The 25,716-nt window shown below is 34.1% G+C and overlaps 4 protein-coding genes across 7 annotated transcripts; all 4 read left to right on the forward strand.

Annotated features, from left to right (window-relative positions):
* Nucleotides 1-689: 689 nt before the first annotated feature.
* LOC136065643 (uncharacterized) lies at nt 690-1,797 on the forward strand. The gene is made up of 2 exons (XM_065769135.1): nt 690-1,143; nt 1,233-1,797. The coding sequence occupies exons 1-2, from the start codon at nt 748-750 to the stop codon at nt 1,281-1,283; spliced, it is 447 nt and encodes a 148-aa protein (XP_065625207.1). The 5' UTR covers nt 690-747; the 3' UTR covers nt 1,284-1,797.
* A 1,002-nt stretch (nt 1,798-2,799) lies between these two features.
* LOC111986515 (protein C2-DOMAIN ABA-RELATED 11) lies at nt 2,800-6,405 on the forward strand. 2 transcript variants are annotated; one of them, XM_024018155.2, is made up of 4 exons: nt 2,800-3,112; nt 3,737-3,902; nt 4,536-4,631; nt 5,867-6,405. In XM_024018155.2, exons 2-4 carry the CDS (start codon nt 3,792-3,794, stop codon nt 6,161-6,163), a joined length of 504 nt encoding a protein of 167 aa, XP_023873923.1. In that variant the 5' UTR covers nt 2,800-3,112; nt 3,737-3,791; the 3' UTR covers nt 6,164-6,405. The 2 variants fall into 2 exon arrangements, with proteins under 2 accessions (XP_023873923.1, XP_023873921.1); XM_024018153.2 differs by having other exon boundaries at nt 2,802-3,112; nt 3,747-3,902.
* A 1,675-nt stretch (nt 6,406-8,080) lies between these two features.
* Nucleotides 8,081-10,807, forward strand: LOC111986527 (DNA oxidative demethylase ALKBH2). Of its 3 annotated transcripts, none has more exons than XM_065769137.1 (4): nt 8,082-8,399; nt 9,474-9,604; nt 9,752-9,891; nt 10,227-10,807. In XM_065769137.1, exons 1-4 carry the CDS (start codon nt 8,172-8,174, stop codon nt 10,424-10,426), a joined length of 699 nt encoding a protein of 232 aa, XP_065625209.1. In that variant the 5' UTR covers nt 8,082-8,171; the 3' UTR covers nt 10,427-10,807. The 3 variants fall into 3 exon arrangements, with proteins under 3 accessions (XP_065625210.1, XP_065625209.1, XP_023873937.1); XM_024018169.2 differs by having other exon boundaries at nt 9,474-9,590; nt 9,702-9,891; XM_065769138.1 differs by lacking the exon at nt 9,474-9,604 and having other exon boundaries at nt 8,081-8,399; nt 9,702-9,891.
* An 8,827-nt stretch (nt 10,808-19,634) lies between these two features.
* LOC111986528 (proline dehydrogenase 2, mitochondrial) lies at nt 19,635-22,692 on the forward strand. Its single transcript, XM_024018170.2, has 4 exons — nt 19,635-20,333; nt 21,370-22,015; nt 22,112-22,352; nt 22,461-22,692. The coding sequence occupies exons 1-4, from the start codon at nt 19,737-19,739 to the stop codon at nt 22,498-22,500; spliced, it is 1,524 nt and encodes a 507-aa protein (XP_023873938.2). The 5' UTR covers nt 19,635-19,736; the 3' UTR covers nt 22,501-22,692.
* Nucleotides 22,693-25,716: the final 3,024 nt, after the last annotated feature.

A 25,716-nucleotide genomic window follows, 5' to 3' on the forward strand; every position in this document is an offset into this window, starting at 1 on the left:
GGGTGATATCATGGGTCAATCCCATGTTGTGAGTTGTGTATTCACTGCTTGTAAAAGAATGTCCAATTATGTTTGCTTTATTTTCGCAATGCAATGTGCTAGGGAGTTAAAAGGTGGCTTTTGTTGGTGCTGGTGGTGGTGGCATTTGAATGAATGTTATCCCAGTATCATACATGTATCAATTCTAATATTTTAAAAGCCATTTAACCATTCATTTAGATGTGGAATGCTGACCATTACAGGATTGTGTAAAATATTGTCATCTTATGAAACAAAAATATGTACAAGTTCAATATTTATTTACATAATTGGCCACAGGCATATGTTCTTTGAATGAAAGATGGTCGCTTTTTACTTGTGTTTTGGTAGACAAACATCACAGGTGCTGGCCATGGAGATTGTCTGGTATAGTGTTGCGCTTGTGTTGCAGAATGGTAATTGAACTCTAAAACATGGCATACCAAGTTTACCTTCAAATTCAACTCATCTTATCTGATGATATATATCACACTAGTCTATGGGGGCCAATGCTTTCCTTATATATGTAGTTGTGAGGTGTTTTGCCTTTAAATATAAGTGAGAGAGAGAGAGTGGTCACATCACTGAATTCTTTCATTTCTAGTTTTTTGTTTTCATTACTGATGTATAAACTTGCACAGTCATCATGTAGATGATAATATATATGTTTCTTAGTATTTAATTCATTTGTTTTTCTTTCCAGATGATTCAGAAGGGGAACAAGCTGAAATGGATGAGAACCTAACAGATAGTGAGGAACCTGAGAAGGAAGTGAAGCCAGTTTTAAAAACAAAACAGTTGGAAGACACGGAGAAGAGCCCAGATCTTGCAGATGAACCTGATGGAGAAGAAAATCCCGATTCTGAAGGGATAAGTGCTGAAGATATTGAGACTGTCCCAGAAGATAGTCAAAATGGTCCTGAAGAGAAATCTCATTCAGAAGATAAAGAAGCAGACGAATCAAGCAGCACCTTGAAAGAGGTATCTAATGAAGAAGACAAATCCGATTCAGAAGGGAATCAAGAAACCAATGAAAGCAGTCCCACAGAACAGAAGAAGCCTAGAAGAGGGTCATTAGATCCTTCTGATGCCCCTGATGCTGAAATTTCTGATGATGAGCCTCTTGTACTTATCTCCACCCTTTGCATTTAGTATAGATATGTATTAAGTTATGTTAGCTTGCATTATAAAAGTTCGACTCTTATTAAATGCAGATGAAGTGGAAGCGGCGAGCAGGGAAAAGGAAAAGTGGCTCAAGACGGTAGGGTAAGTAGCTGTAGTAGCGGTGACGTACAATACTTCACTAAGCTGTGGTGCTGTGGCAGGTTCAATGTCAGTGCTTTCTGTCTAGTTATAGGCGCCAAGAGTGAAAGAAGATGAATGCCATTCAATTATGTAAACAAGACTAATAAGCGTACAGAGTAGTTTGCCGGGCGGGCAGCCATGTGTAGAATGTAAAATAACAGTAGAAATTCCCACGTTTAGGTAACCAGTGCAGTGTTAGAAAGTGGGGGTGATGATCCAACAGATGACCGTGTTAGTGGCTAGGTGGTAGTAGGTTTGGCACATAATTTTACCATGAGGTGTGGTGCGCATCTTTTTTGATCTCTCTGATTGATAAATTGATGGGCCACATGTACAGTTTATACGTGGGGATAGATGTATGTTAGTATATTCATGTTTGATTCCTAACAAAACCTTTACAAGTTATAATCTGACTGCTACTCTGTCTACAGTTTTTTCTGTAATTTGTATTCCTCACTTCTCTGTTTTCTTTAACCACAATTGTTGAGATGTAGCAAGCTGTGATTGGAGCAACATTACTTTGACAATCACTTATCACTTTTTATTAGCATCAATCAAAACATTCAACCTTAGTAATTGTGAAAAAAAAACATGATAAATTTTGTCCAGACTTATTATTACACGTGGTAATTTCAAATATATATTGGTTAGACCCTAAACAAGAGCCCTCTCGCAGCCCAAATTTCCCGTCAAGGTCAAGCGGAGAGGGTCTAATGCAACTTGGGTTGACCGTGTCTAAGAATCAAATCTCTTTGCCCTTGGACCGCATCAATATTATCAAATGTTAGGCTTGCACTACAATCTTTTTGCTGAATGGGCTTCCACTGCAATTAAAATTTAGAAAGTATAAATCTCTTCTATTTGTTTAGTTTCTTTCTTTATCGAACTTACGTTTCAAGGGTCATATTTGATTATCACAATCACATCACCATCAATAGCTCCTTGATATAAGCGCATACTTGTTGTCTTTAGACATATACATCAAAAAGCTTTGACCGGGCAGTGATGTCTCATCTGTTTTGAATTGAAATCTTTACCTCTGAATAATGAGTAGAAAACTTTAAAGCATAAAATCTTTGACAGAAGCATCCGTCTCCCATTACCATTTTTTGTTTCACCTACCGTATAATTAATTATTATTATTTTTAATAAAAAGTTTTCATTGATGAAATCAGAAATTTGCATTTGATCTTTGGGGGATAGCAATCCTAAACACCAAGCTAAAGAAGGTTGATGAATTAAATTATATGTTAGACTATTAACTAATTTTTTATTTGGCTGAATTAGACTAATTAAATTAATTATTATTATATATGAGTCATGAGTGAGTGATAGTGATAGAGAAAAAAAAGAATCCAAAGAAATTGGATTTTTTTTTAATAATTTTTTTAAAAATTTTTGTTGACAAATTATTGTTTCAACAGAAAAGCAGATCGGTCAGAGTCATCAAGGAGCCAAGGACCGGATTATTAGTACTACTGGTTCACTTTAGAAACGAGTAAAGACCTAGTCTCGTCAATGTACTCGCAGACTGACATCTGCCAATTCCTCCGTTACACTATATAACATAGATACACGCGGAAGCAAAAGCCCGCAAACCCAATAGCTAAAAAAGCCTTAAAGATCTCAACGACCTGTAGTTGCCGGTGTTATAAACTATGTACTAATCTGGCAGTGTGAGCCACAAAAAACTGCAAAAAAAAGAAAAAGAAAAAGAAAAAAGAAGTAACCAACAAACAGATCAGCAACCAAAGCTCTCCTGAGAGCCCCTAAATCTTTGTCTTTTTTGGTAAGTCTGTTTCAGCTACTTCTGCTTTTCTTTGTTGGGTTTCTGTTTATTTATTTGCTTTTAGAGATACACATACTTGCTGGTAGTTATTTCAGTTTGCTCTATAGTTTTAGTTTTAGTGATTTTATATGGGTTCTGTTTGACGGTAGTTACTTGTGGTTTTTTCTTTTTTTCGTTTTCTGGGTTTTGTTTTTCTTTGGATTTTGCTTTGAAGCGCGTACTAGATGAATAGAACATGCTTGGGGGGGGGGGGGGGGTTTGTCACTTTCTAAATTTGTTAACTTCAATGCAAAGTTTGTTCATTTCTTTTCGTTTTCACAAAGATCTCACAGCCTCTCTCTAATCTAAAGCTATCTCTTCCTCGTGTAAGATCTCACAAGGTCATTTCTTTCTGCAGTATATGTATGCATTGTATAGATGTATACGTATGAATGTATGTATGTATGTGCGGGAGCTAAATGGTTTTGTTGGGATTTGTATAGAGAATGGTATTTTAGAGTTGAAGCCGTATTTTTAGTCCCTCTTGTGTTATTTAATTCATTAGTGTATAAAATTGCCTGTGTATGTATGTAGTATATGATGTATGATTATTGTATTTTAGAGTTGAAACTCATTTTGGTTCAGTGCTTTGCAGTGGTTGGGCGTGTTTGTGAAGTTGACAAATCCTTAGAAGCCAATTATGGGGGAGCCGCTTGGGCAGCTAAAAGTGATGGTTGTGCAAGGAAAAAGATTGGTAATCCGGGATTTCAAGAGTAGCGATCCTTATGTGATAGTAAAGTTAGGCAATCAGGTGATTCTAGGCTCTTGTATATGTGCAGCGTGAAAATCTGAGCTGTAATGAATTCAATCATATTCATCTGATAGCACTTGCATTTCTAACTTTACTCTTATCGGAAATTACGTTGCTGATCTCTAAGCTTGTTTATTGATATTTGGTAGTATATTATCTTTTCACTTGATTCATTATCAGTGATGATACACATTCTTTGCTGTCAGTTATTATGCAATGTATACACCATATGATTTCAAAGCTCATGTATGTTTCCTTAATCAATGTACGAGAGATGAAGCTATTGAATTGATAGATCTAATGGGTTGAGTTAATGGTTCGAATAAAAACAATGAAGCAAGCAGAGTTGTTGTAAATTATTTATAAACCAAGATTGGACTTATATTTATCTGCCAGGATTTTTTACTTAGTTTGTTTCGATAATTTTTTTTTCCCAATTATTCTGTTGTCAATAGTTAAAAAATTTCTCTGGTTTGAAATTTTTTGAAAGAATCATAGAATATCAGTTGATAACTTCTTTTAGGCACCTATTTGAATGCTTAGGGCACTGGGCTTGTTAATGACTTCATATTGCATTCCGTTGTTTGACTCTCGTATGTTTTTAAATTAACTTATTTGTGTTATCTGTATCAGACTGCAAAGACCAAGGTTATCAATAGTTGCCTTAATCCTGTTTGGAATGAAGAACTAAGTTTCTCCCTCACAGAACCTGTTGGAGTTTTAAATTTTGTAAGTTCCTAAAATTTTGAATTTATTAGTTTCTTAAATATGCACATTTTTTCCCTTCAATCTTGCCTTTGTCAAGTTGCAAGTTGGTTCAGTGGCATGCATACCTAAAATGCTCTATGATCCCCAATTGTGTTTAGTAAAGGTGAAAAACACGGTTTATTCTGTGCTCAGCAGATTGTTTTGTTTCATTCTGTAATTTGAATTATCAAATTTGCCTAACTTCTTGCTTATCCTTGCTTTGAATTATCATTTCTTGTTGTTCCTGATTGTGTGTCTCTTAGTTTTCTTCAACTCCTACATTCAACTTGTGAATTCAAAAAGCCTTTTTCAAACTCCTCTCCTTGAGATGATTGAAACCTTTTTGTAACTATTAAGTGATGGGTTTATACCATAAAATATCCTTCACGTAACTAACAGCTGTTTGCAATATAAGATGAAAGTCAACATTCTTTGTTCTGTAGTGAGAGTACATAATTGAGCTTTGCATATCAAAACCTTAAAGAGTGGGTTTGCTGGATGGAAATTCAACACCTTTTAAAATTTTTTCTTCTTTTCTGTTTTAATATGCCCTGCTCAGTATTTAATTGATTCATTTTTCTACCTTCAGTATTTTGGTTTCCTATGTTGGTGCAAATTTGATTCTTGTAATCTTTTGGTAATCTTCTGGAAGTAGGTAGATAACCCCTAATCTTCGTTATTTGCAAGAGTAGTCTGGTACTCATTTGACCATGGTATGTAGACTATCGTCTAAATCAGCTGCTGTTTGCTGACTTTACGTCTTTTCCTTCTTTTTTTGGATTCTTGGTATTGTGCTTCTTGTTTGTCTGAAAATTATTGGACAATTTGGGGACAGGGTTTTGAGAATTTCAGAAGGCTGAAAGGTTCTGTTGTAGTATTTTGCATTGCTTTCTTACTTTTCGTTTTGACTTATCTCCAACCTTTTAAAGATTGGAATATTCTGTTATTTTTATCATTAAGAAGATCATTGTGTTCTCAGCCTCTATTTTTCTTTTGTTTGTTACTTGCAAAACAAAGAAGGTTTTCATCTATTGGTTTTGGCCTGTTTATCTGTCCCATCATATTTTTGTAAATACAATTTTATTCTCATATCTTCTCTTAAAATGGGAAATCTTGCTGTGTAGTTGTCGTTTGATTATTTAGCTCCTAAAGTAATCTTAGTGAAGCTAATGGTACTTTCGGATTTTGAAATGTGACGAAAGTGCATTTTTCTGTAGGAAGTGTTTGATAAAGATCGTTTCAAGGCAGATGACAAGATGGGGAATGCTCACCTCAGCCTTCAGCCAATAGTGTCTGCCGCTAGGTTGAGAAAGATTCTAGGGGTTTCTTCTGGAGAGACAACATTAAGGAAGGTAGTCCCAGATGGTGACAACTGTCTTGTTGGAGAGAGCTCTATCTGTTGTGTAAATGGTGAAGTTGTACAGAGCGTTTGGTTGAGGCTTGGTGGAGTTGAGTCTGGGGAGATCGAACTAAAGATAAAGTTCATTGATCCTCTTGAAACTCCCTCGAAGTAGTGGAGAATCTATGTTTTGCATAGGCTTAGATTTCTAACAATGGGGGGATGAGGTCCAAAATGTGTGTAGTTTAGTCCAGTCTCATGTAACCCCTTTAGAGATGTTGAAGGCATTCTCAGTGTAGAATTAGTATAATTGTGAGTTGGCTCAAGTGGAACCTAGCTTGTGTAATTTGCCTTTTTCTATATGTTTTCAAGCATGTTGAAATAGGAGGCCAAGTGTTTGCAGGGGTTTGATATGAATTTTATCAGTGGTCTTTGCATTTTAATTATATATCTATATATATCTATATATATAATATAATATAATATAATATGAAGTTATTTATATAATATATATCTTTGCCAAGAGTCTTGTAACTCAACTAACACTTCTTGGTGTTTTCAATAGAAATTTCTAGAGTTTAAATCCATCATCCTCTATTGTTATAAACTATCTAATTATCATAAGTATATAAACATGACTTGCAATTTAAGAATTTAACAAGCAATTGAATGGACGAGCTTGATATAAAAACAAGTCCATGATAGCTAGTAGTTAATGCCACTTTGCGAATACACGCCTGGAGATTTTGCATTTCTTAGTCAACATTTAGCGGCGGAAAATTCTAGGGTCACAAAAATGTCCATAATTTTTGCCATTGGTGAATTATCACGTGGTAAGCTGTGAGTAAAATAGTGGGTTTATACTTCCACCACTTATAGCTTACCATGTGACGAATTATAGCAAAAGAGACAGACATTTTTTTTTTTTTTTTGGTATTCCTGGCATTGTTCGCTTTAGCAACTTTTAAGAGCAATCGATTGTAGACATGGTTTATGAAGTCATTTTTTCTTTTAAGAAAAAAAAAAAAATGAAAAACATAAAAAAACGTCAAAATTTGGCATTATTTAGGTAAATAGAGGGAGAGGGGTTGGTGGGCTTTGAACCACAAGAGATATTGGAAACAAATATGCTTGAGATTGACCTAAGTGTGATAACATATCATTTAAATGTGTCATCGTCCTATAAGTCGGTCCATCAGAATTGAAGGGGTATCCCTTAAATCCTATCATTAAATTTTAATTGACAAGTAAATTAATGAGATGGAGCATTTATTTATGCCTAACCTAAATTAAGTAATGCAATCCAATCCAAAATATAGTTATAACAATTGCATCGACCACCTTAAAAAAAAAAGTAACCTAAATTAAGTAACCCTATCTAACCAATTTTTTTTTTTTTAATAATCATAACCCTATCTAACCATATAGTTACAAAAATTATACCAACATTAAGTCATCTCCTTAGTACTCCTATTAATTATGAAAATTATTGATGATGTGATAAAAAAATCAAATCAACAAATGATAGTGCAACTAATGTAACAATTTTCACAACAAATTTTATAATCTTTAGTTGATAGATAGATTATTATTAATTCTCTTATGAACAAATCATAGACACTATATTATTAGTGTTAATTTATTATCCACATTAATAACTTTGCCACCTCATACAATTTTTTTTTTGGTAATTTTTTTGTGAATTTTGGCTTGACCCTAAACTTATTGGCTTCACCAATTAGGAAGTCACCTTCCGTCAAGTAATGCAATAGTGAGTTGAATTGATAGGTAATTACGAGTAATGCTACAGCTACAAACTATTTTACAATATTTTTACAAACTATTAATATAACAAATTCTTATTAGTTCTAATATAAGTCCACTACTAACATCACATTTATGTTTACCAATAATTATTTGAAAATTACTAAAATCGCATCAGCAATTTATAAAAATATTGTAAAATAATTTGTGTCCGTAAAATTATTATAATGTAGTATTATTATAAGCATGCCACCTCTTAAAATTTTTGTAATTTGTAGTTAATTTTTTTTTTTTTTGGTTGCCGTGACTCTATATAACTTACTGACTTAGAGTTGTGCTCTCCAATTGTTTCATTCGTAAAAGCATAAAAACCTGGTATTGGCGCGTAACTAGTGTCTGGTCTCTGGTCCTTTGAGTCGATGAGTTTGAAGTTGAAAGCGGTGTCAGACTCAGACACCGATCCGAAAAACCCCAACAATGAAAACATAATAAAGAGAGAGATAGTGGATTTAAGGAATGGAAGCGAAGTCCTGTACATACAGAGGTTCTTCACCTACGACCAATCCTGGAAATGGTTCCATTTTCTTAACAATCACATTCCTTGGACCAGACCCACCGTTCGTGTCTTTGGTCGCTCTTGTCTTCAGGTACTCCCAGTTCTATTTTATCTGTTTAATTTAATTTAATTTAATTTTTTAACATGTCCCATTTAGTTAATTAGTGATTGGAATGATAAATTTAACACACCCACACAAAAATTTTATTTTTAGGTTGTGAAAATTTGTAATTGGTAATGCATGCATGTTAGTAATGAGGTCAACTTAATCAATTAAGTTCTAACCTTTAAGTAAAAAATTATAATCAAGAAAAGTTAACAATTTTCTTTGTAAGGAGGAAGAGGGAGATTTTTTTGTAATGGACATAAGTTTGTCCCAAATGGTTTGGAGGAAAATTTTTACAACCCACTATGTGGCAATGTTTGAGAAAAAAAAAGGGTCTGGAAATCTTTAATCTTGTGCTGCATGGAGGCAGTCAATTGATATAAGTTGATTTGAAATTTGATTCAAATTGAATATTACAATGTTGAATCGATCTATTTAGTGAATAGATCTGATTGCAACGTTTATAGAATTAGAATAAAATATAACAATCAACATTTATTAGATTTGGAAATGATGCCAAAAGAATTGTTTTGATCTTTGTATCTTTATTTCTTGAATTGGAAGTTCCATGAATCAAGATCCTAATGCATGTATATACAAAGAGTCCCATAGGAGCAAGGATTTCAATAATCCTTAGGTGTGTGATGTGACTTGTTTAAATAACTTAATGGGTCATGTGATTAAAGTACACATTGTGAAGTTTTAGAACATGTTTACCATACTTAGTGAGCGATTCAATTAAAGGTGTTGGAGCTTGTTTAATGTATGACTTGTAATGTGTATGCCATTGTTGTGAATTCAAGGATGTTTTGTTTGGAGTTGTGCCTCAAATTGTTATGTGACATCCTAGTGGTACAGTGTGGGCTGATCTTCTTATCAGGATGAATTTTCTGGTTATATATGTAATGCCATAATGGGAGGCACATTTCTTGGCTGAATAATTTGATTTAATCATACTTAGTAGGACTTACTGAACTGATCATGTATGATGTGAGGTAAGAAGCAATGCTTCTTCTTCTTCCTCAATTGTGGGTTCTTATGTTATATTTGTTTCTGTAGCCTAGAGACACATGTTATGTTGCAAGTCCAGGATTGCCAGAGTTGATTTACAGTGGATATAAGCCACATGCCTATTCTTGGGATGATTATCCTCCACTTAAGGATATCTTGGATGCAGTAAGAATAATTTGGTATAAATTTTCTTATATTCAGTACTACAAGATATCTTTATTAGTGCAATACAGTTGTATTTGTATTGGAAGCTGATGCCTTCACTAATTTGTGAAGGTACATAAAGCTCTTCCTGGGAGTTGTTTCAATAGCTTACTCTTAAATAGGTATAAAGGTGGTAATGACTATGTTGGTTGGCATTCTGATGATGAGAAGCTTTATGGATTGACTCCAGAGATTGCTTCAGTATCCTTTGGATGTGACCGTGATTTCTTCTTGAAGAAGAAACCCTGCAAGACATCAAATGGTATGATTAAGCATCTTTTCACTTCTTGCAAGTGTTTTCTATGTGTTCATTTCCTTCTTCTGGAGGGTCTGGACTATGCAGTTTATGGATGCTCTTATATATTGTTGCATCAACCAACTGTTGGTTTTATTTATTTTAAGCAAGGATATATACTACTGTCTGTATTGTATATTTCTTACAAACTTGATGATAGCTGTATGTTTGCATCAGGTTTACTTGTTCCTCTGAAGTACAGACCTGGATGCTGTTAATTCATTTTTTTGCATTATACTAATCTTGTAACAATTTTCTATTGAACTTATAGTTTTATGTTTACAACTGTCCTTTGGTTCTAGTGTCAAAAAGGCATGATGAAGAACCTGCAAGCAAGCGATTGAAGAAGAGCTGCCATGCTGATCAGTACACTTTCAAACTTAAGCATGGATCACTGTTGGTGATGAGAGGCAACACTCAACGGGATTGGATCCACTCAGTGCCTAAGCGTGCAAAGGTAGACACAACTCGTATTAACCTCACCTTCAGACATGTTCTTTGATTAATTATGTTACCAAGAGTATGGTTTTTCTTTGGGCTTTATTTGTTGTATTGATTTCTGGCCAGCTTTTGCAGAACCTTCTGTTACAAGGTACCTTGTATTCTGTTAGGAGATAGAATGTATAGTCTAAAAGAACTTGATATGAACATTAAAGGTTCAGAATGCTTTTAGCTTTTGGTATTGCAACATGCATCTCTGTAAAGGCATCATTAAAAGTCTAAAAGGTTGAAGATGCTTGTAGCTTTTGGTTTTGTGACATGCATCTCTGTAAACATCACAAATAATTTTCTTATATTTCTCTGTGGCTAGTGTTGCTAAGTTGGCTTTATGGATAATGGCTTGAAATGTCTCTCATATGATGCAATTGATAATTTTAGTGAATTCGACATTCATGTTTTCATCTGTTGTACTTCCCCTGCTGGTTGCCATGGTTTATACTAAAGTGCTTAATTTTCAGCAATACAGCAACACACATTAGCCACAGGACATGCCTCCTGTTGTTCCATTTGTTGCCACCAGATCACTATTGCTCTTGTTCCCTTAACCAATCCCCTTCTATTGTTCTTAATTGCCTATCCTTTCTCCATTTATCCACTACTCCCATCTGTCTATGCTGCTACTGAATTTTGTCGCCCTTTTACGTTATTATGGTTTAGCATTTAACAATTCTTCTGGGTCTAGACAAGTAACTTGTAATGCTGGTCTACTAGCAGTGTTCTAGGGAACTCCTATACCTTATAAACCGTCTAGCCCACCAGGGTAAGTGAACCTCTTTTAGGTTCTTGAAGAAGGCTCTGAAATCATGCATTGGAAACATCATACAGTCTGAGTGCTTTTATTTGCCATACAATCCAATGAACAAGAATTGTGTAGGTTTGTTGAATCACAGTCCCTGATGGCAAAAATTAATGTGGAAGATCAAAGTATGCCAAAAATAACAATGCAGAATGGAGCTTCTATAGTCTGAAATGCCATTGGACAGTAGTGATGATAGAGGTGTATAGGCTGATGACTTGATAAGGTGCATAGGCTGATGAGTGCAGACCACATTTGGTATGACAATTATGGTGTTGGAGCTCTGGCATATATAATAATTGTATTTTGTTAGGAATGCTATAAGCAAATAGATAGTAATTGTTGTAATGTTGCTTTTAGTTAGTTATAATTTCAAGCATGTTAATCACATTTAACACCTGTTGGAATTATTAATGCACATTGGAAATAATAGGACTATTAGGATAAGACAATGTGGGCCAATAGAATAGTTTTATGGTTCTATAAATACCTACTTGTAATCACATTTCCATGATTGAAGAATAAACTAACTCATTGCTTAAGTGCATTAGTGCATCTCTCACTCTTAATCTCTTTCTTTTTTTATGGAGGTTGACTACCTCGAATTAAGTCAGTTTCCCTATAATTCTTATCTATCTCCATTAGGAACCATGGGGTTCTTAACAAGTGGTATCAGAGCCGTAGATCTTGAGACGGATGAATGTGACCGAGGAGAATTTTGGAAAGAATTATGGCAAATGTGAACAAAGTTTCAGAGGATATCAAGGCTTTGTACGAATCTCACAATGCTGTTTTAGAGAAGTTCAAGGACTTGGTTGAATCTAACATGGTCATGAAGGAAGAACTTTCAAGAGCGCAGGAGGATCTTGAGAATATGTCCAAAGAAGAGATACAACTTCTTGAAGTTACAAGCAACAAGTTAAAGTTTCTTGAATCAACTGAACTTGCCCATGATTTTGAAGATCCATGTGATAATCTTTGTTGTTCATTAAGTAAAAGTCTTGAGAAGCTCAATGAACAAACAGTGGTTCTTGAGAATAGTAAATCAACTGCGTTTAGTGAACAAAGAAAATTGAATAATAGTTCCTTCATGGGTTATCATTTTGGTATAACTCCAACATTCTTTGTCAATGCGGATCACTTAGAGATCAAAATCACACCAGGTGCTTGTGGTCTATATGGGAAGGAGATTTGTCCAAAGGTGAGAAATTCTGAACCTTGCGATATAGTTGGTACAATGGAAATGTTTTGGATTGATATGTGCTTCCCATTCACTAACCATTCATTTGAACATCCCTTGGCATTGAGAATGATGTGTGGGTATGAAGTTTCTGAGAAGCTGGCTTTTGTAATTACAAAATGGAGTGAATTTGTTTCGAAGGACAAGGAAATATTGGCTACGTGGAAAGGTATAGAGTGTTAGAAGTTCCTTGGTGCTTTGGCTATGGTCTACGCAGAAAAAGAAGATGCTGTGATTAATTGCTTTAGTGTTGTTGGTGTGCTCAACGGTCAAAATGTCTTGAGGTATTGGTATTGGTGTAGTGGCCAATCACCCCTCGTGAAGATTACAATAACACCTTGTGGGCAAGATGTTTACAAGGGGAAGGGAATGTTAGGAATTCTATAAGCATTTAGATAATAATTGTTGTGATGTTGTATTTGGTTAGTTATAATTCCAAACATGTTAAATCACATTTAACACATGTTGGAATTATTAATGCACATGGGAATGATAAGACTATTAAGTTAAGGCCACGTGGGCCAATAGAAAAGTTTTATGGTTATATAGATACCTACTTGTAATCACATTTCCATAATTGAAGAATAAACCAACTCATTGCTTAAGTGCATTAATGCATCTCTCTCTTAATCTCTTTCTTTCTTTATGGAGGGTAACTATCTTAAATTAGGTCAATTTTCCTATAATTCCTATCCATCCCATTAGGAATCACTGGGTTCTTAACACACACACACACACATATATATATATATATATATTTTGAAATGCCATTATACAATAGTGATGATAAAGGTGCATAGATTGATGTGTGGAGTGAGGTTCTATCATGTGATACTTTTTTTTTTTTTTTTTTTGAGATTTTTATCATTTAGGCTTCCTTTTTAACAAAGTTTGCATTCATATCAAAGTATTGACTGATTCATTGAATTAGATAATGAAGTAAATATGTATATTAATTAGGGTAAATTGTAAATTACACCCCTGAAGTTTGAGATTGATTGGATTTTACACCATAAAGTTTTAGAAACTAGATTTTATACTCTGAAGTTTGGTTCTGTTAGCAATTCACCCCCCACAATTAGTTTTTGTTGTTAAGTGACACATCGTCATGCTGATGTGTTTTATTTTTGCCAAATTAGCCTCAAAACTACATCGTTTCAATGATGACCAAGTGAATAGCTGACACAATCAAAACTACGTCGTTTCAGGCCTAAACTTAAAACATAAATTGTAGCTTCAACAGCAGGCTAAACTCTAAAATTAAAAACAAAAACCACAAAGAAGGTAGACCTCATACCTCCTTAACCCAAACCCCATGAACCCAGGCCTCTCTAATCCAAACCCATCAGCTGGTCTCATGAACCTTGGCAGGCGGTGAAGGCTCCAGGCTCACCTCAGACCACCATATGTTTAATTTGTGCTCACAAAGGGGCTATTCCGTCAAATCAAAATTCACGAACTGTGAATGGAGTTGATCTATGACTATGTTCATTGAATTTATGAAAATGCTTAAATTTTTTTTAAGGAATCTAGAGATCTCTTTGCTATACTTGACCAGTAGTGATGAAATAAGGAATGCTATTATGCTTGCACACACAGCCTTGCTTCGTAGTTCACACTTGCCAATAGCCTGGTTTTAAGTTTCAACGAAAGCCAAACCCAACTCTCATTTCATTGGCGCATGGAATAAAAAGCAAGTGGATCAAGGTTTTCAGTCATAGACTCAGAGTACCAAATAAATATACCCCAAAATCCCATTTTTGGATGATATAGTTTCATCATTGTATAGAAGCTAACCAACAAAGGTGGAGGTCATTTTTGTTTGTGGCCAAGTGATTTCGTGAATGAAGATCTTGCACACACAACCTCGTTTGTGGCTTGCCTTAAGCTACAATTTGTGTTTTAAGTTTAGGCTTGAAATGACGTAGTTTTGATTGTACCAACTATTCACTTAGTTATCACTAAAATGACATAGTTTTGAGGCTGATTTGGCAAAGATAAAACACATTAGCATGATGATGTTTCACTTAACACCAAAACTAATTGTGGGGGGTGAATTGCTAATGGAACCAAACTTTAAGGTGTAAAATCAAGTTTCTGGAACTTTAGGATGTAAAATCCAATCGACATCAAACTTCAGGGGTGTAATTTGCAATTTACCCTATTAATTATTTATAGTTGTGCATTAATTATTTATGTTAAAAAATGACACTCCACCCCAAATTTGAAAGAAAAAAACACTTTCCTCTCTTGACAACCTATTAGCCAAACTTTGTTAAATTAATATTAAAAATGTTGTGTATTGACCTACCTTTTGCTTAAGGTCAGGTTTTCAAAATTATCTTAATTCAAAATTAAAATTCACTGTTTTAAAATTTTAACTATAGTGTAATTTAAAATATTAAGTTTGAATTTTGCTTATTATTATTTTTTTCTTTTTTCAATGGATCATGAAGAGATTTTCCATTGTAAGTGTTTTTATATTTGATAAATTTTGCATTTTTATTATAAATTTATCAGTTATTTTTTTTTTTTACTAACTATGGTTAAATTTTTGTAAAACAATTCTTATAAAAATTTAGAATATTTCATCACTAATATAAACCAATGGGGGGAAAGTGTTAATTTATTTAAATTTCAAGGGAGGGGAGTTTTTTTCTCTTCATGTTTGGGGTGGAGTGTCATTCCCCCAAACCTAAAGGGAGAGGAGTGTAATTAATCCTAATAGTAAAAACAGATTTAGAATATAACATTCTTCCCATGTTTAGTTGCTTTGACAATAATTGAGACAAAAGTTAAAAAAAAAAATTATGAATTTACTAACATTAATCTTAACCATTTAAATTTCCTAACTTCTTTAAGTGACATGTAATATATATATATATATATATAAAACCAAAATTGTAGTATTTACTTTATGTAGTTAAAAAGATTATTATTAGGATATACATTTATTTTGTTATATTACTTATTTTATGTGATTCATTAATTATTTAAGTATAATGAAGTTTTGTTATTATTTTTCAAAGATTTATATGAGAAAAAATTAGTTTGAAATATTATATTCTTGCTCAAATTTGGTTGCTTGCAACAGTTGAAACAAAGTCCAACAAAAGAGAGAGAGAGAGAGAGAGAGAGAAAATAAAAAAATTAATGACACAATCAAAATGTATATAGTTTTTGAAGAATATCATTTTTATTTTATCAAAATGATATTTTCATTCTTGAGTAGGCGTGAAACATGCTTATATATCAATCACTATATTTTACAATTTTTAAAATTTTAAACAATATAGTATGATCAAATCACTAAACTACGTCTATTTTGTCTATAAAATAAAATATTAAATATTACAATTTTTTGTCAAAAAAATTATTAAAATATTGAAAGAAACTAATAACGAGTGACCTTTATCTTGTAGGAACTTGAATAATTTGTTTGTAAAGTTTGAACTAAGATCGTCTTTTTTTCTTTATTGAGCTAGACAAACATCAACGTGGATTAAGATATATACTACAATATGCCAACTTATACTCTATATTCTATATGCTCCAAGATAAGGGAGTTGGAGAAAGGCTATTGTGAGAGAGAGGAACGATGGAGACGTGAAGAGAAAGTGGGGGAGAAGAGAGGAAGGGTTAGCTTTTATTCAAAGTCTAAAACCACGTAGTATAATGATCGAGTGAGATACACCCTAAGACCGGGCCAAGCTTTTAGGTTGTTTTAGTAAGTTGGACTAGGTCGGGGCGTAATGGTTGCATTGTGTCTGGACTAGTAGGGAGTTCCATGTGGACGCAAGAAAAATGGTATCATTATGTAGATGAATAGTGAGATCCTATATGATGGCTAAACTACAAGTACAAACTTGAAATACTTTGCAGATATTAATAATTTAATACATATAAGTTGGTTTTGGTTTGGTTTGGTTTTATATTTTCTGAAACCTAGATCCAACTGAAAAAATAAAAAATTCGAACCGAACTGGAAAAAAAAAGGAAAACTAAATTCGGTTATTTATTTATAGTCTTGCAGGAATTTTTTTTACCGATTCCCTTTTGTGGTGAAGTGCTTATTTCTTAAATAGGATCTTAATTTTTTGCTTCCATTTAATATTAATATATACCATCATAATTTTAGTTTAGCTTTCAAATTTAGCTGAATAACAAAAAAAAAGAAAAAAAGAAAAAAAAAAAAGATTCATTGATGACATAATAAGATTCAAAATTCAAGATACACGAGAAGTATGCTTCTAGTTTTCTAACACGCCTCATTGGTCGAACACCATATAGTGGAATTTGACAATGAAACTCGATCTCTTCACAGTTTTACAAAATAATAGTTATCCATGACATATTAGATTAATTTGTCAAGATATTAAAGCAATTTCTTAAGACTCAATGTCTATCCAATTTTCTAGCATAGATGAATTCAGTAAGGTTTTAAAAGGTTTGATCTAAAAACAAAGGTTGGATTATTTATTTATTTAAAAAAAAAAAAAGATTCATTGATGACATAATAAGATTCAAAATTCAAGATACACGAGAAGTATGCTTCTAGTTTTCTAACACGCCTCATTGGTCGAACACCATATAGTGGAATTTGACAATGAAACTCGATCTCTTCACAGTTTTACAAAATAATAGTTATCCATGACATATTAGATTAATTTGTCAAGATATTAAAGCAATTTCTTAAGACTCAATGTCTATCCAATTTTCTAGCATAGATGAATTCAGTAAGGTTTTAAAAGGTTTGATCTAAAAACAAAGGTTGGATTATTTATTTATTTATTTAAAGTCGAGGAAAACAACAACAAATACTCACTTCTGTTGTATTTTAATTTATAAAGACCCGAAAATGGTTGGTAGGTAGTTCTCACTTCTAACGAGTTAGACTATTGTATGAACAATCCCATCTTGACACATGGCCAAAGGTTAGTTTTATTAAGCTTTTTGCTTTTTGATTTTTTTAAAAAGTGAAGATTTATAATTGTTGCTCAAAAAATAAAATGCAAAAAATGTACCTTTTCATACTTACAAGGCTAAAAATTATAGATTTCAAAATTTTACCAAGTATCCTATATATAGTCATGTTTTCAAACAGTCAACGTTATTTTGATCTAAAAAGCTCTAACCAAATGGGCACACAAGTAACCTTCAACCTCGACTAATTTACCATGTTCACCCTTTAAGTTTACTGTTTACCTTGATTAATTCCCCATATAACCACACTTCCAACTGGTCCCAACCAAAGCCTCACTTGCTGGTTGCTGTCTTGGTGGAGCATACACACAGATTCCTCCTAACTACTAGGATTGTTAGATTCCTATTTTCAGTTAGTAGAATAAGTGTGAGATTCAGATTCCGTCCAACTGTTTTATTTAGAAATAATTCTAGTACCTCGCACTTTTAGGCATACTTTATTAAGCGAGAATGATTAGCATCTAAGATTGTGTGGAGCCACATAATCTTCCACTGATCCACTCTTTAAGACAACCTGGAGACTAGGTCACGCTCGCATGAAGCCTGTGGTGTGTATCCGACCCTTTTCTCTAATTTAATTCCAACATGTTCACCATTCTCCTGTGTTACCTGGTCAATAACCCCATAAATCTAGCAAGTTTCACCCTTGATTTTCAATCTTTTGACAATTTTTTTGTGGTCCCACATTTGCCACTTCATACTTCACTGATTCCATCTAATTACTACTCCATAAGCAAGCAAATATTATTATTCGGTACCCAACCCTCATGATACATTGATACTAATAACTCCCCCCAAAATCTAATTCTAGAGTTTCCTACAAGGTTAAAAAAAATTAAAATAAAATTACTCACTTGCACTAAACTAAAATACCTTGCCACTATAGTTTCTATGCAAAAATAGCATTATTTTTTCCTTCTAACAATCATTTTTAGATCTTCTAAAATGGAAAAGTGAATTATTTTTTTGAAAAAGAGAAAGCATCAAACTAATTTTTTTTTTTGGTTTCCTACAGTGTTTTCTCAAAACTTTCAACCAGAGATTAATCACTATTCGCGATGTACGGGTGAACTCATAACGGGGTAAATCGCTGACCTAGGAAGTTTTTTCAAAGTGCTGGTGCCCGGACTTGAATTAGGGAGCTCATAATCAAACTCAAAATAGTCACTTTGAGACCAAATGCCCAACCACTTGCCAACCCCACTAGGTTAGAGCATCAAATTAACTATGAACCATAAAAATAACTACTATTCAATTGAATCATATCATATCTCCTACATATCTCCCACCTGACATACACACACACACACACACACACACACACACACAAAAGATGAAGTAATCTTTTATTTTTATTTTTATTTATTTTTTTATCTTTGACTAATTAGCATCTTTGACTGATTAATAAGCTTAATAATAACCACAAAGATGAAATAAGAATAATGTTGCACCACCCATCTAGGAAAGTAGTGAAAGAAGTTAAAAGTGTTCCTATTGACTAGTTTACCAATTACCATATAATTCTCTATATAACCGCACTCTCCAAGTCCCATTCAAAGGCATAGACACAGTGGAGATTCTCTTGATTCCTTCAAATTTACATTCCTTCCTATTCTTGGTAGCGTAAAAAAAACAAACCAGAAAAGAGAGAACTGTGGAATTTGATGGCAAGCCGTGCTTTGTCTCAAAAGAAACTCCTAAAAAGCCTCTCTCACCGCTACTTCTCCACTAGGCCTCTCAACACCGCCGCTTCCGCTTCACCCTCAGCCTCTTCTTCCATCTCCATCAACCTCACAGAGAAGCCCGAATCCATTCTCCAAAACCAAATTGCTGCATTATCCGCAAACACAAACACAAACACAAACAACTCCTCCTACATCAACCTCCACGATGCTGAGAAGCTATTCTCATCTGTATCAACCACAAAGCAATACACACACACACAAAAGATGAAGTAATCTTTTATTTTTATTTTTATTTTTATTTTTATTTATTTATTATCTTTGACTAATTAGCATCTTTGACTGATTAATAAGCTTAATAATAACCACAAAGATGAAATAAGAATAATGTTGCACCACCCATCTAGGAAAGTAGTGAAAGAAGTTAAAAGTGTTCCTATTGACTAGTTTACCAATTACCATATAATTCTCTATATAACCGCACTCTCCAAGTCCCATTCAAAGGCATAGACACAGTGGAGATTCTCTTGATTCCTTCAAATTTACATTCCTTCCTATTCTTGGTAGCGTAAAAAAAAACAAACCAGAAAAGAGAGAACTGTGGAATTTGATGGCAAGCCGTGCTTTGTCTCAAAAGAAACTCCTAAAAAGCCTCTCTCACCGCTACTTCTCCACTAGGCCTCTCAACACCGCCGCTTCCGCTTCACCCTCAGCCTCTTCTTCCATCTCCATCAACCTCACAGAGAAGCCCGAATCCATTCTCCAAAACCAAATTGCTGCATTATCCGCAAACACAAACACAAACACAAACAACTCCTCCTACATCAACCTCCACGATGCTGAGAAGCTATTCTCATCTGTATCAACCACAAAGCTCCTACGAGCCACAGCTAACCTGCACTTGGCGTCCATGGAGCCCATTGTGGATTTGGGAATGTGGGTCATGAACTCCAAGCTCATGGACATGGAGGTTTTCAGAGATATCGTGTTGGCTTTTGTGAAGCACACGTTTTACGAAAATTTTTGTGCAGGAGAGAACGCTTTGGCCACTGAAAACACCGTGCGGAGCCTGAACAGTGGTGGCGCTGGACTTAGAGCCATGCTGGTTTATGCTGTGGAATATGCCAGTGACAATCTGTCCTGTGATCGAAACTTGGAAGCCTTCCTTGACACCGTTGAGATAGCCAAGTCTCTTCCACCATCTTCTGTAAGCTATTCCTCTTGGTTATTTTTATGGGAAATTATTGATTCACACATGTTGATGTACATACGCTCTTTTTACACAATATTTATATTTTCACAACCTGTGTTTGTATTTTTAAGAATGAGTTCACAATTAACACGAGATTGATGATGTGTATGTGAATTGTATATGCGTGAGATAATCTGAAAGAATTTTCTAATTTTTTTAATAATTGATATAATACCTTTTTTTCGTGGAATTGTTTCGCTGCTTGAGATATTACTTTGATTAGTATGTAAAGAGAAAGATGGTAGAGATTGAAATATCAAAGATCTTACTTTTCTTTTTTCCCGTTAACCATAATCTGTTTTTGGAATTTATAATTTGGTTAGGTAAGGAGAAATTGTAATCCACTTTTGTACAAAAAGAAGGACGTAACACAAGTAGATAAAACCGAATAAGCATGTAAGTTTAGGATACATGATATGAGATGAGGTTGGGACATGTTTGTCATGAATATATGTGCCCCAAGTACTTCTATGTCTGGAAAAAGCCAATCTTTAGTCGTGGACCTGTGCTATCAGTTTTCAACTTGTGATGCAGTGACAGTAACAAAGATATATTAACCGCAATTGTTAGTCTACTTAGCAATAAAGTCTATAATAATTGCAAATATGATCTGAGAATAGTGAACTAGGGTATATATGGATTGTAATGTTTCCATCCTTTGTTATAGATGAATGTGTTGAAAAGTAAGCTAAGTGTGGACATATCTATGATTACTACTAGAAGTCTATCTGAAGCTTGAATTTTGTATATACATAGGATATTTTGAAATTTTACTACTTTTCAATTCAAACTGTAAACATTTATGAACTTGTCTCTAAAAGGCTTTACTTTGATGCACTAAGGCAATCATTGGGTTTGGATGTTATAGAAACTTTCATTGATGACTTGTCAAAAGGCTAGTGGAATCTGTGTTTTTCATTACTTTCTTTGTCACTTTCTTGTGAAGTTTGATACGAATAATTGACTGTTTTTTTTTCTTCCCATTCAACAGGTGAGTTTTATAATTGTGAAACTATCTGCTATTTGTCCCATGAAGCTACTTGAACGGGTTAGTGACTTGTTGAGATGGCAATACAAAGACTCTTCTTTCAATCTACCGTGGAAGCTAGATACCCTCCCCATTTTCTCTGATATTAGCCCTACGTATCACACCCGCAAAAGGCCAGAACCATTAACATTAGAAGAAGAACATGATCTTCAACTGGGGCACCAGAGATTACTTAAAATATGCCAAAAGTGTCTAGATGCCAATGTCCCTTTGACAATTGATGCCGAACATACGTCAGTTCAACCAGCCATTGATTATTTGACATACTCTTCAGCGATCATGTACAACAAATATGATAACATAGTCATGTACGGGACAATTCAAGCTTACTTGAAAGATGCAAAAGAAAGATTGTTGCTGGCATCAAAGGCTGCAGACAACATAGGAATCCCAATGGGTTTCAAATTGGTCAGAGGAGCTTATATGTCAAGTGAAAGAAAACTAGCTTCTTCCTTAGGTTTTGAATCTCCTATTCACAATAGCATACAAGAAACACATGCATGCTATAATGAATGTGCTTCTTTTATGATTGATAAGATTGCCAACGGTCCTGGTGCACTTGTTCTTGCAACTCATAATGTGGAATCAGGTAAAAAATTTTCACTTCTAATTTTTAAGAATTTGTAATCTAATGTTCTTTTTGTTTGGCACATTATATCTAATTTAAGGTTTTGATGATAAATAGGGAAACTAGCAGTGGCAAAAGCACTTGATTTAGGTATTGGAAGGGTAAGCCAAAAGCTAGAATTCGCACAATTATACGGAATGTCAGAACCACTTTCCTTTGGTTTGAGAAATGCAGGATTTCAAGTTAGTAAGTATATGCCATTTGGCCCTGTGGAGATAGTTATACCATACCTTCTAAGGAGGGCTGAAGAGAATAGAGGGCTTTTATCAGCTTCATCTCTTGATAGGCAACTCATGAGGTATATTTTAGTACTCTACAAAATTTATGGCAAAAGAGTTGGATATATAAATAGATTAGGATGTTAATTAAGGTGGGGTTGATTTTTTATTTTATTTTTTGCATGCAGGAAAGAATTGAAGAGGAGACTAAAAGCAGCAGTTTTTTAAGGTGCACAAGATGGCTTTGAACAAGATCGAGCTCAACTAGTCGCCGCTATTGTACAAATTTCAAATGTTGTTATCGTGGACGTTAACTTATTTGCATTAATGAAATTCGCGTTGTATAATATCTCTATTGTGTGTTTCTAGTTATATTTGGCTGACACTTCTCAGTAGCGATCTCAATAGTGATCCACTGATACAAATATATAAAACTTACATACTTTCGATGAATCAAACAATCCCTTTTCTTTGAAAGCAACTATAGCAATTAAGAACCAATATATAAAATTGATAGCAATCAAGAATCCTTTGCTATTTTCCACCTAAGCTTGAGGACATGAGAAATGGACTGAATTCCTTAAAACTTATCCCACTATATACATGCTTTTGGTTTAATTTTTTCAATAATAGATAAAATTTTGCTGTCAATTTTAATATAAAGAGTTTTACAAACTGATATACAATTAATATGATCGATGCTATGTTAACAACATAATAAATAACCTTTTTTTTTGAGTAAAATTATAATTACTATAAATTTTTATGTCACATAAGCCTTTCAAATTTCTATGTTAATTTTTAACCCAAAAAAAAAAAGGTTAATTTGAAAATTTTTTTATTAAGTTTGTTATATGACATCAATCATATTCATTAACTATAGATATGCATGAGACTACCACTAGTTCTATTAACATTAGCGTGTGCTTAGAGGCTCTCTCTCTCTCTCTCTCTAAAGCACCATACTTTTCATTCATTATTCTTTTTTTATTTTTTTGAGGGAGTACTTTTCATTCATTACAATTAAGGTTTAATGCATTTATCAATTACAAAAATTCAAAAATACCTAGGTATGATATGGATAATGAATTCACTATAAAAAAAATCACATCAATATATATATATATAGGAAGTACATTTTGAGAGTACTCTCAGAGTGTATGAAAAGAAACACCCATTCCCTGGTCTTTTAATTAATTATGATGATGGTTCAATTGTTGCTGATGATTCAGATGAAGATGATGATAGGATCCTAACTAGCTTTCCCAAATGTTTGAATATGGCTTTGTTAGATTCCTAAAATTAGCAAGCCATCGCCAAGCTAGCCAACTTCTACAAATTATTCAAGTTGCTATTAAAAGATTTGCGAGTCCTTTTGTTTCCATCAGATGTTGGAGTACTTTGTCAAATTGGGAAAGAGATAATTGGATGAATGTCCAGCCTTTAAGGCACCTCATTCTCATCAATGGTCATACTCACCAAGGACAATGGTTTGAAGGAAAATCTCACTTGTCCTTCAAGAATCCTTATGCTCTTGCTGAATGTTGGAGAAATTATTTTAATAATCAAATTATTGAAGTCGCTCAAAACCTATGGAAAGATTATCATTTCATGGGGAGCACTGATAGAATTTCGATCTTTGGTCCTAGGCCTTATGCTGATGCCATTGCTCACTTACGGATAACTGATCATTGTAATCCAAGAAATCTTCTCATCTCAGGGAGAAGACCAGAGTTTGAGCCTATTTTATATTGCGGGTTCTGTAATCAATATGCTATTTACCATGACCATCCATGTGATTCTCTACAAGGTCTTTTGATCTTTGATGGATACCCATCCGATGCTCCTTCAACAGATTAAATTGATTTCTTTATTTGTCTAGCCTGCACAATGGCTAAAAATGTTACAATATTCAAAAGAATCTATGTCAAAGATTTGGCCCATGTCAAAAGCTTCTACACCACTATTCAAATGCATGCTTCTGAAGATCCTCATTATGGTGCATATTTGTTTCCTTTAAGGACAATGATGATGTGGCCTAGGCCTAGACCCTTGTGTGGAAGGCCACTAAACTCTACGGATTCCTTCATGCTTCCCCAAAAATTGGAGTCAAAAAGAATGAAAGACTCACTTTTCACTATTATCTGTCACTATTCACTTGTTACTTTATCTGACACTGTTCACTCTGAATTTTGCCTATTTAAGGGGGTTGTCCCTTAAGTTAAAATCAGAACTCATTCTCCTTAGAACCTATTCTAAGAACTTTTCTTAGAACTTCACTTCTAGAGAGAGTTTTCCTCTTAGAAGCCTTCTTTGAGAGAGTTCCTTGTTTCCACTACTTCCTTGTTCACCTTGTTCACTACTACCTTGTTCTTACAAACCTTGTAACTAGGACTAGTTCAAACTTTGTAACTATTAACCTCTACTGTTGAGATCTTGTATTCACTACTACTGTAAGTGTTTAACTCTACTTTCAATAAAGAAGTATTTTCAGTTTTATGTTCATTATACTATTTGTTGCTATCGCCACTCTTGGACGGATTACCGCCATACCGGACGGTTCTAAATTGCTTTCATTTACTTTGAATTATTTTGTTATATATTGCTTGGCTGGTTCTACCGTCTTATTATTGCTTACGTTTATTTGCTTACATTACCTTCAACATACATAATACTGTGCTTCCTTCTCTCTTCTCTTTAGTGTGTGCCCCCTTCTCCCCCTTTATGTATCAGAGCCATTCTTTTCTGGCCGGTGATAGTGTTGTTGTGTCTTTGTATCTTGTCTGTGCTTACTCGAAACTTTGGTGCTCCGTTGTTGTGTTCGCTTCTTACCGTCTGTTGGTGCCACCTAGGTGTAAAGTGAATTCCCAGAACCTGACTGTAAGGCCCGTTTGAGCCAAAGGAGCGCATGTAGGGCATGTGTGTGGTATAGGGTGCTTAGGGTATGTGTTACGAAATGCAAGGGTTGTGAGAAAAACATGATAACTGAGTGTTGAACCTAGGATAGTATGGATAAGTTGTGGAGATCCAACTCCTCTATCAGCTCCAGGACTGGTTGTCCTCTTAGAACTTCACTTCTAGAGAGAGTTTTCCTCCTTAGAAGCCTTCTTGAGAGAGTTCATTGTTTCCACTACTTCCTTGTTCACCTTGTTCACTACTACCTTGTTCTTACAAACCTTGTAACTAGGACTAGTTCAAACTTTGTAACTATTAACCTTTACTGTTGAGATCTTGTATTCACTACTACTGTAGGTGTTTAACTCTACTTTCAATAAGAAGTATTTTCAGTTTTATGTTCATTATACTACTTGTTGCTACTGCACCTTGGACGATTACCGCATACTGGTACGGTTCTAAACTGCTTTCATTTACTTTGAATTATTTGTTATATATTGCTTGGCTGAAATTATTTTGAAAAATATTTTCTTTGGGTCTATTTTTTGA

This window comes from Quercus suber, unplaced genomic scaffold (genome assembly GCF_002906115.3).
Source record: "Quercus suber isolate HL8 unplaced genomic scaffold, Cork oak 2.0 scaffold_1062, whole genome shotgun sequence".
Taxonomy (NCBI): Eukaryota; Viridiplantae; Streptophyta; class Magnoliopsida; order Fagales; family Fagaceae; genus Quercus; species Quercus suber.

Excerpts from the sequence above, each read along its gene's own strand:
- LOC136065643 (XM_065769135.1), top strand. The coding sequence starts at position 748 with ATGGATGAGAACCTAACAGATAGTGAGGAACCTGAGAAGGAAGTGAAG. Across the intron at positions 1,144-1,232 it reads TTTCTGATGATGAGCCTCTT|ATGAAGTGGAAGCGGCGAGC; the intron begins GTACTTATCTCC and ends TATTAAATGCAG.
- LOC111986515 (XM_024018155.2), top strand. The coding sequence starts at position 3,792 with ATGGGGGAGCCGCTTGGGCAGCTAAAAGTGATGGTTGTGCAAGGAAAA. Across the intron at positions 3,903-4,535 it reads TAGTAAAGTTAGGCAATCAG|ACTGCAAAGACCAAGGTTAT; the intron begins GTGATTCTAGGC and ends TATCTGTATCAG. Across the intron at positions 4,632-5,866 it reads CTGTTGGAGTTTTAAATTTT|GAAGTGTTTGATAAAGATCG; the intron begins GTAAGTTCCTAA and ends ATTTTTCTGTAG.
- LOC111986527 (XM_024018169.2), top strand. The coding sequence starts at position 8,172 with ATGAGTTTGAAGTTGAAAGCGGTGTCAGACTCAGACACCGATCCGAAA. Across the intron at positions 9,591-9,701 it reads TTAAGGATATCTTGGATGCA|GTACATAAAGCTCTTCCTGG; the intron begins GTAAGAATAATT and ends TAATTTGTGAAG. Across the intron at positions 9,892-10,226 it reads ACCCTGCAAGACATCAAATG|TGTCAAAAAGGCATGATGAA; the intron begins GTATGATTAAGC and ends CTTTGGTTCTAG.
- LOC111986528 (XM_024018170.2), top strand. The coding sequence starts at position 19,737 with ATGGCAAGCCGTGCTTTGTCTCAAAAGAAACTCCTAAAAAGCCTCTCT. Across the intron at positions 20,334-21,369 it reads AGTCTCTTCCACCATCTTCT|GTGAGTTTTATAATTGTGAA; the intron begins GTAAGCTATTCC and ends CCCATTCAACAG. Across the intron at positions 22,016-22,111 it reads AACTCATAATGTGGAATCAG|GGAAACTAGCAGTGGCAAAA; the intron begins GTAAAAAATTTT and ends GATGATAAATAG.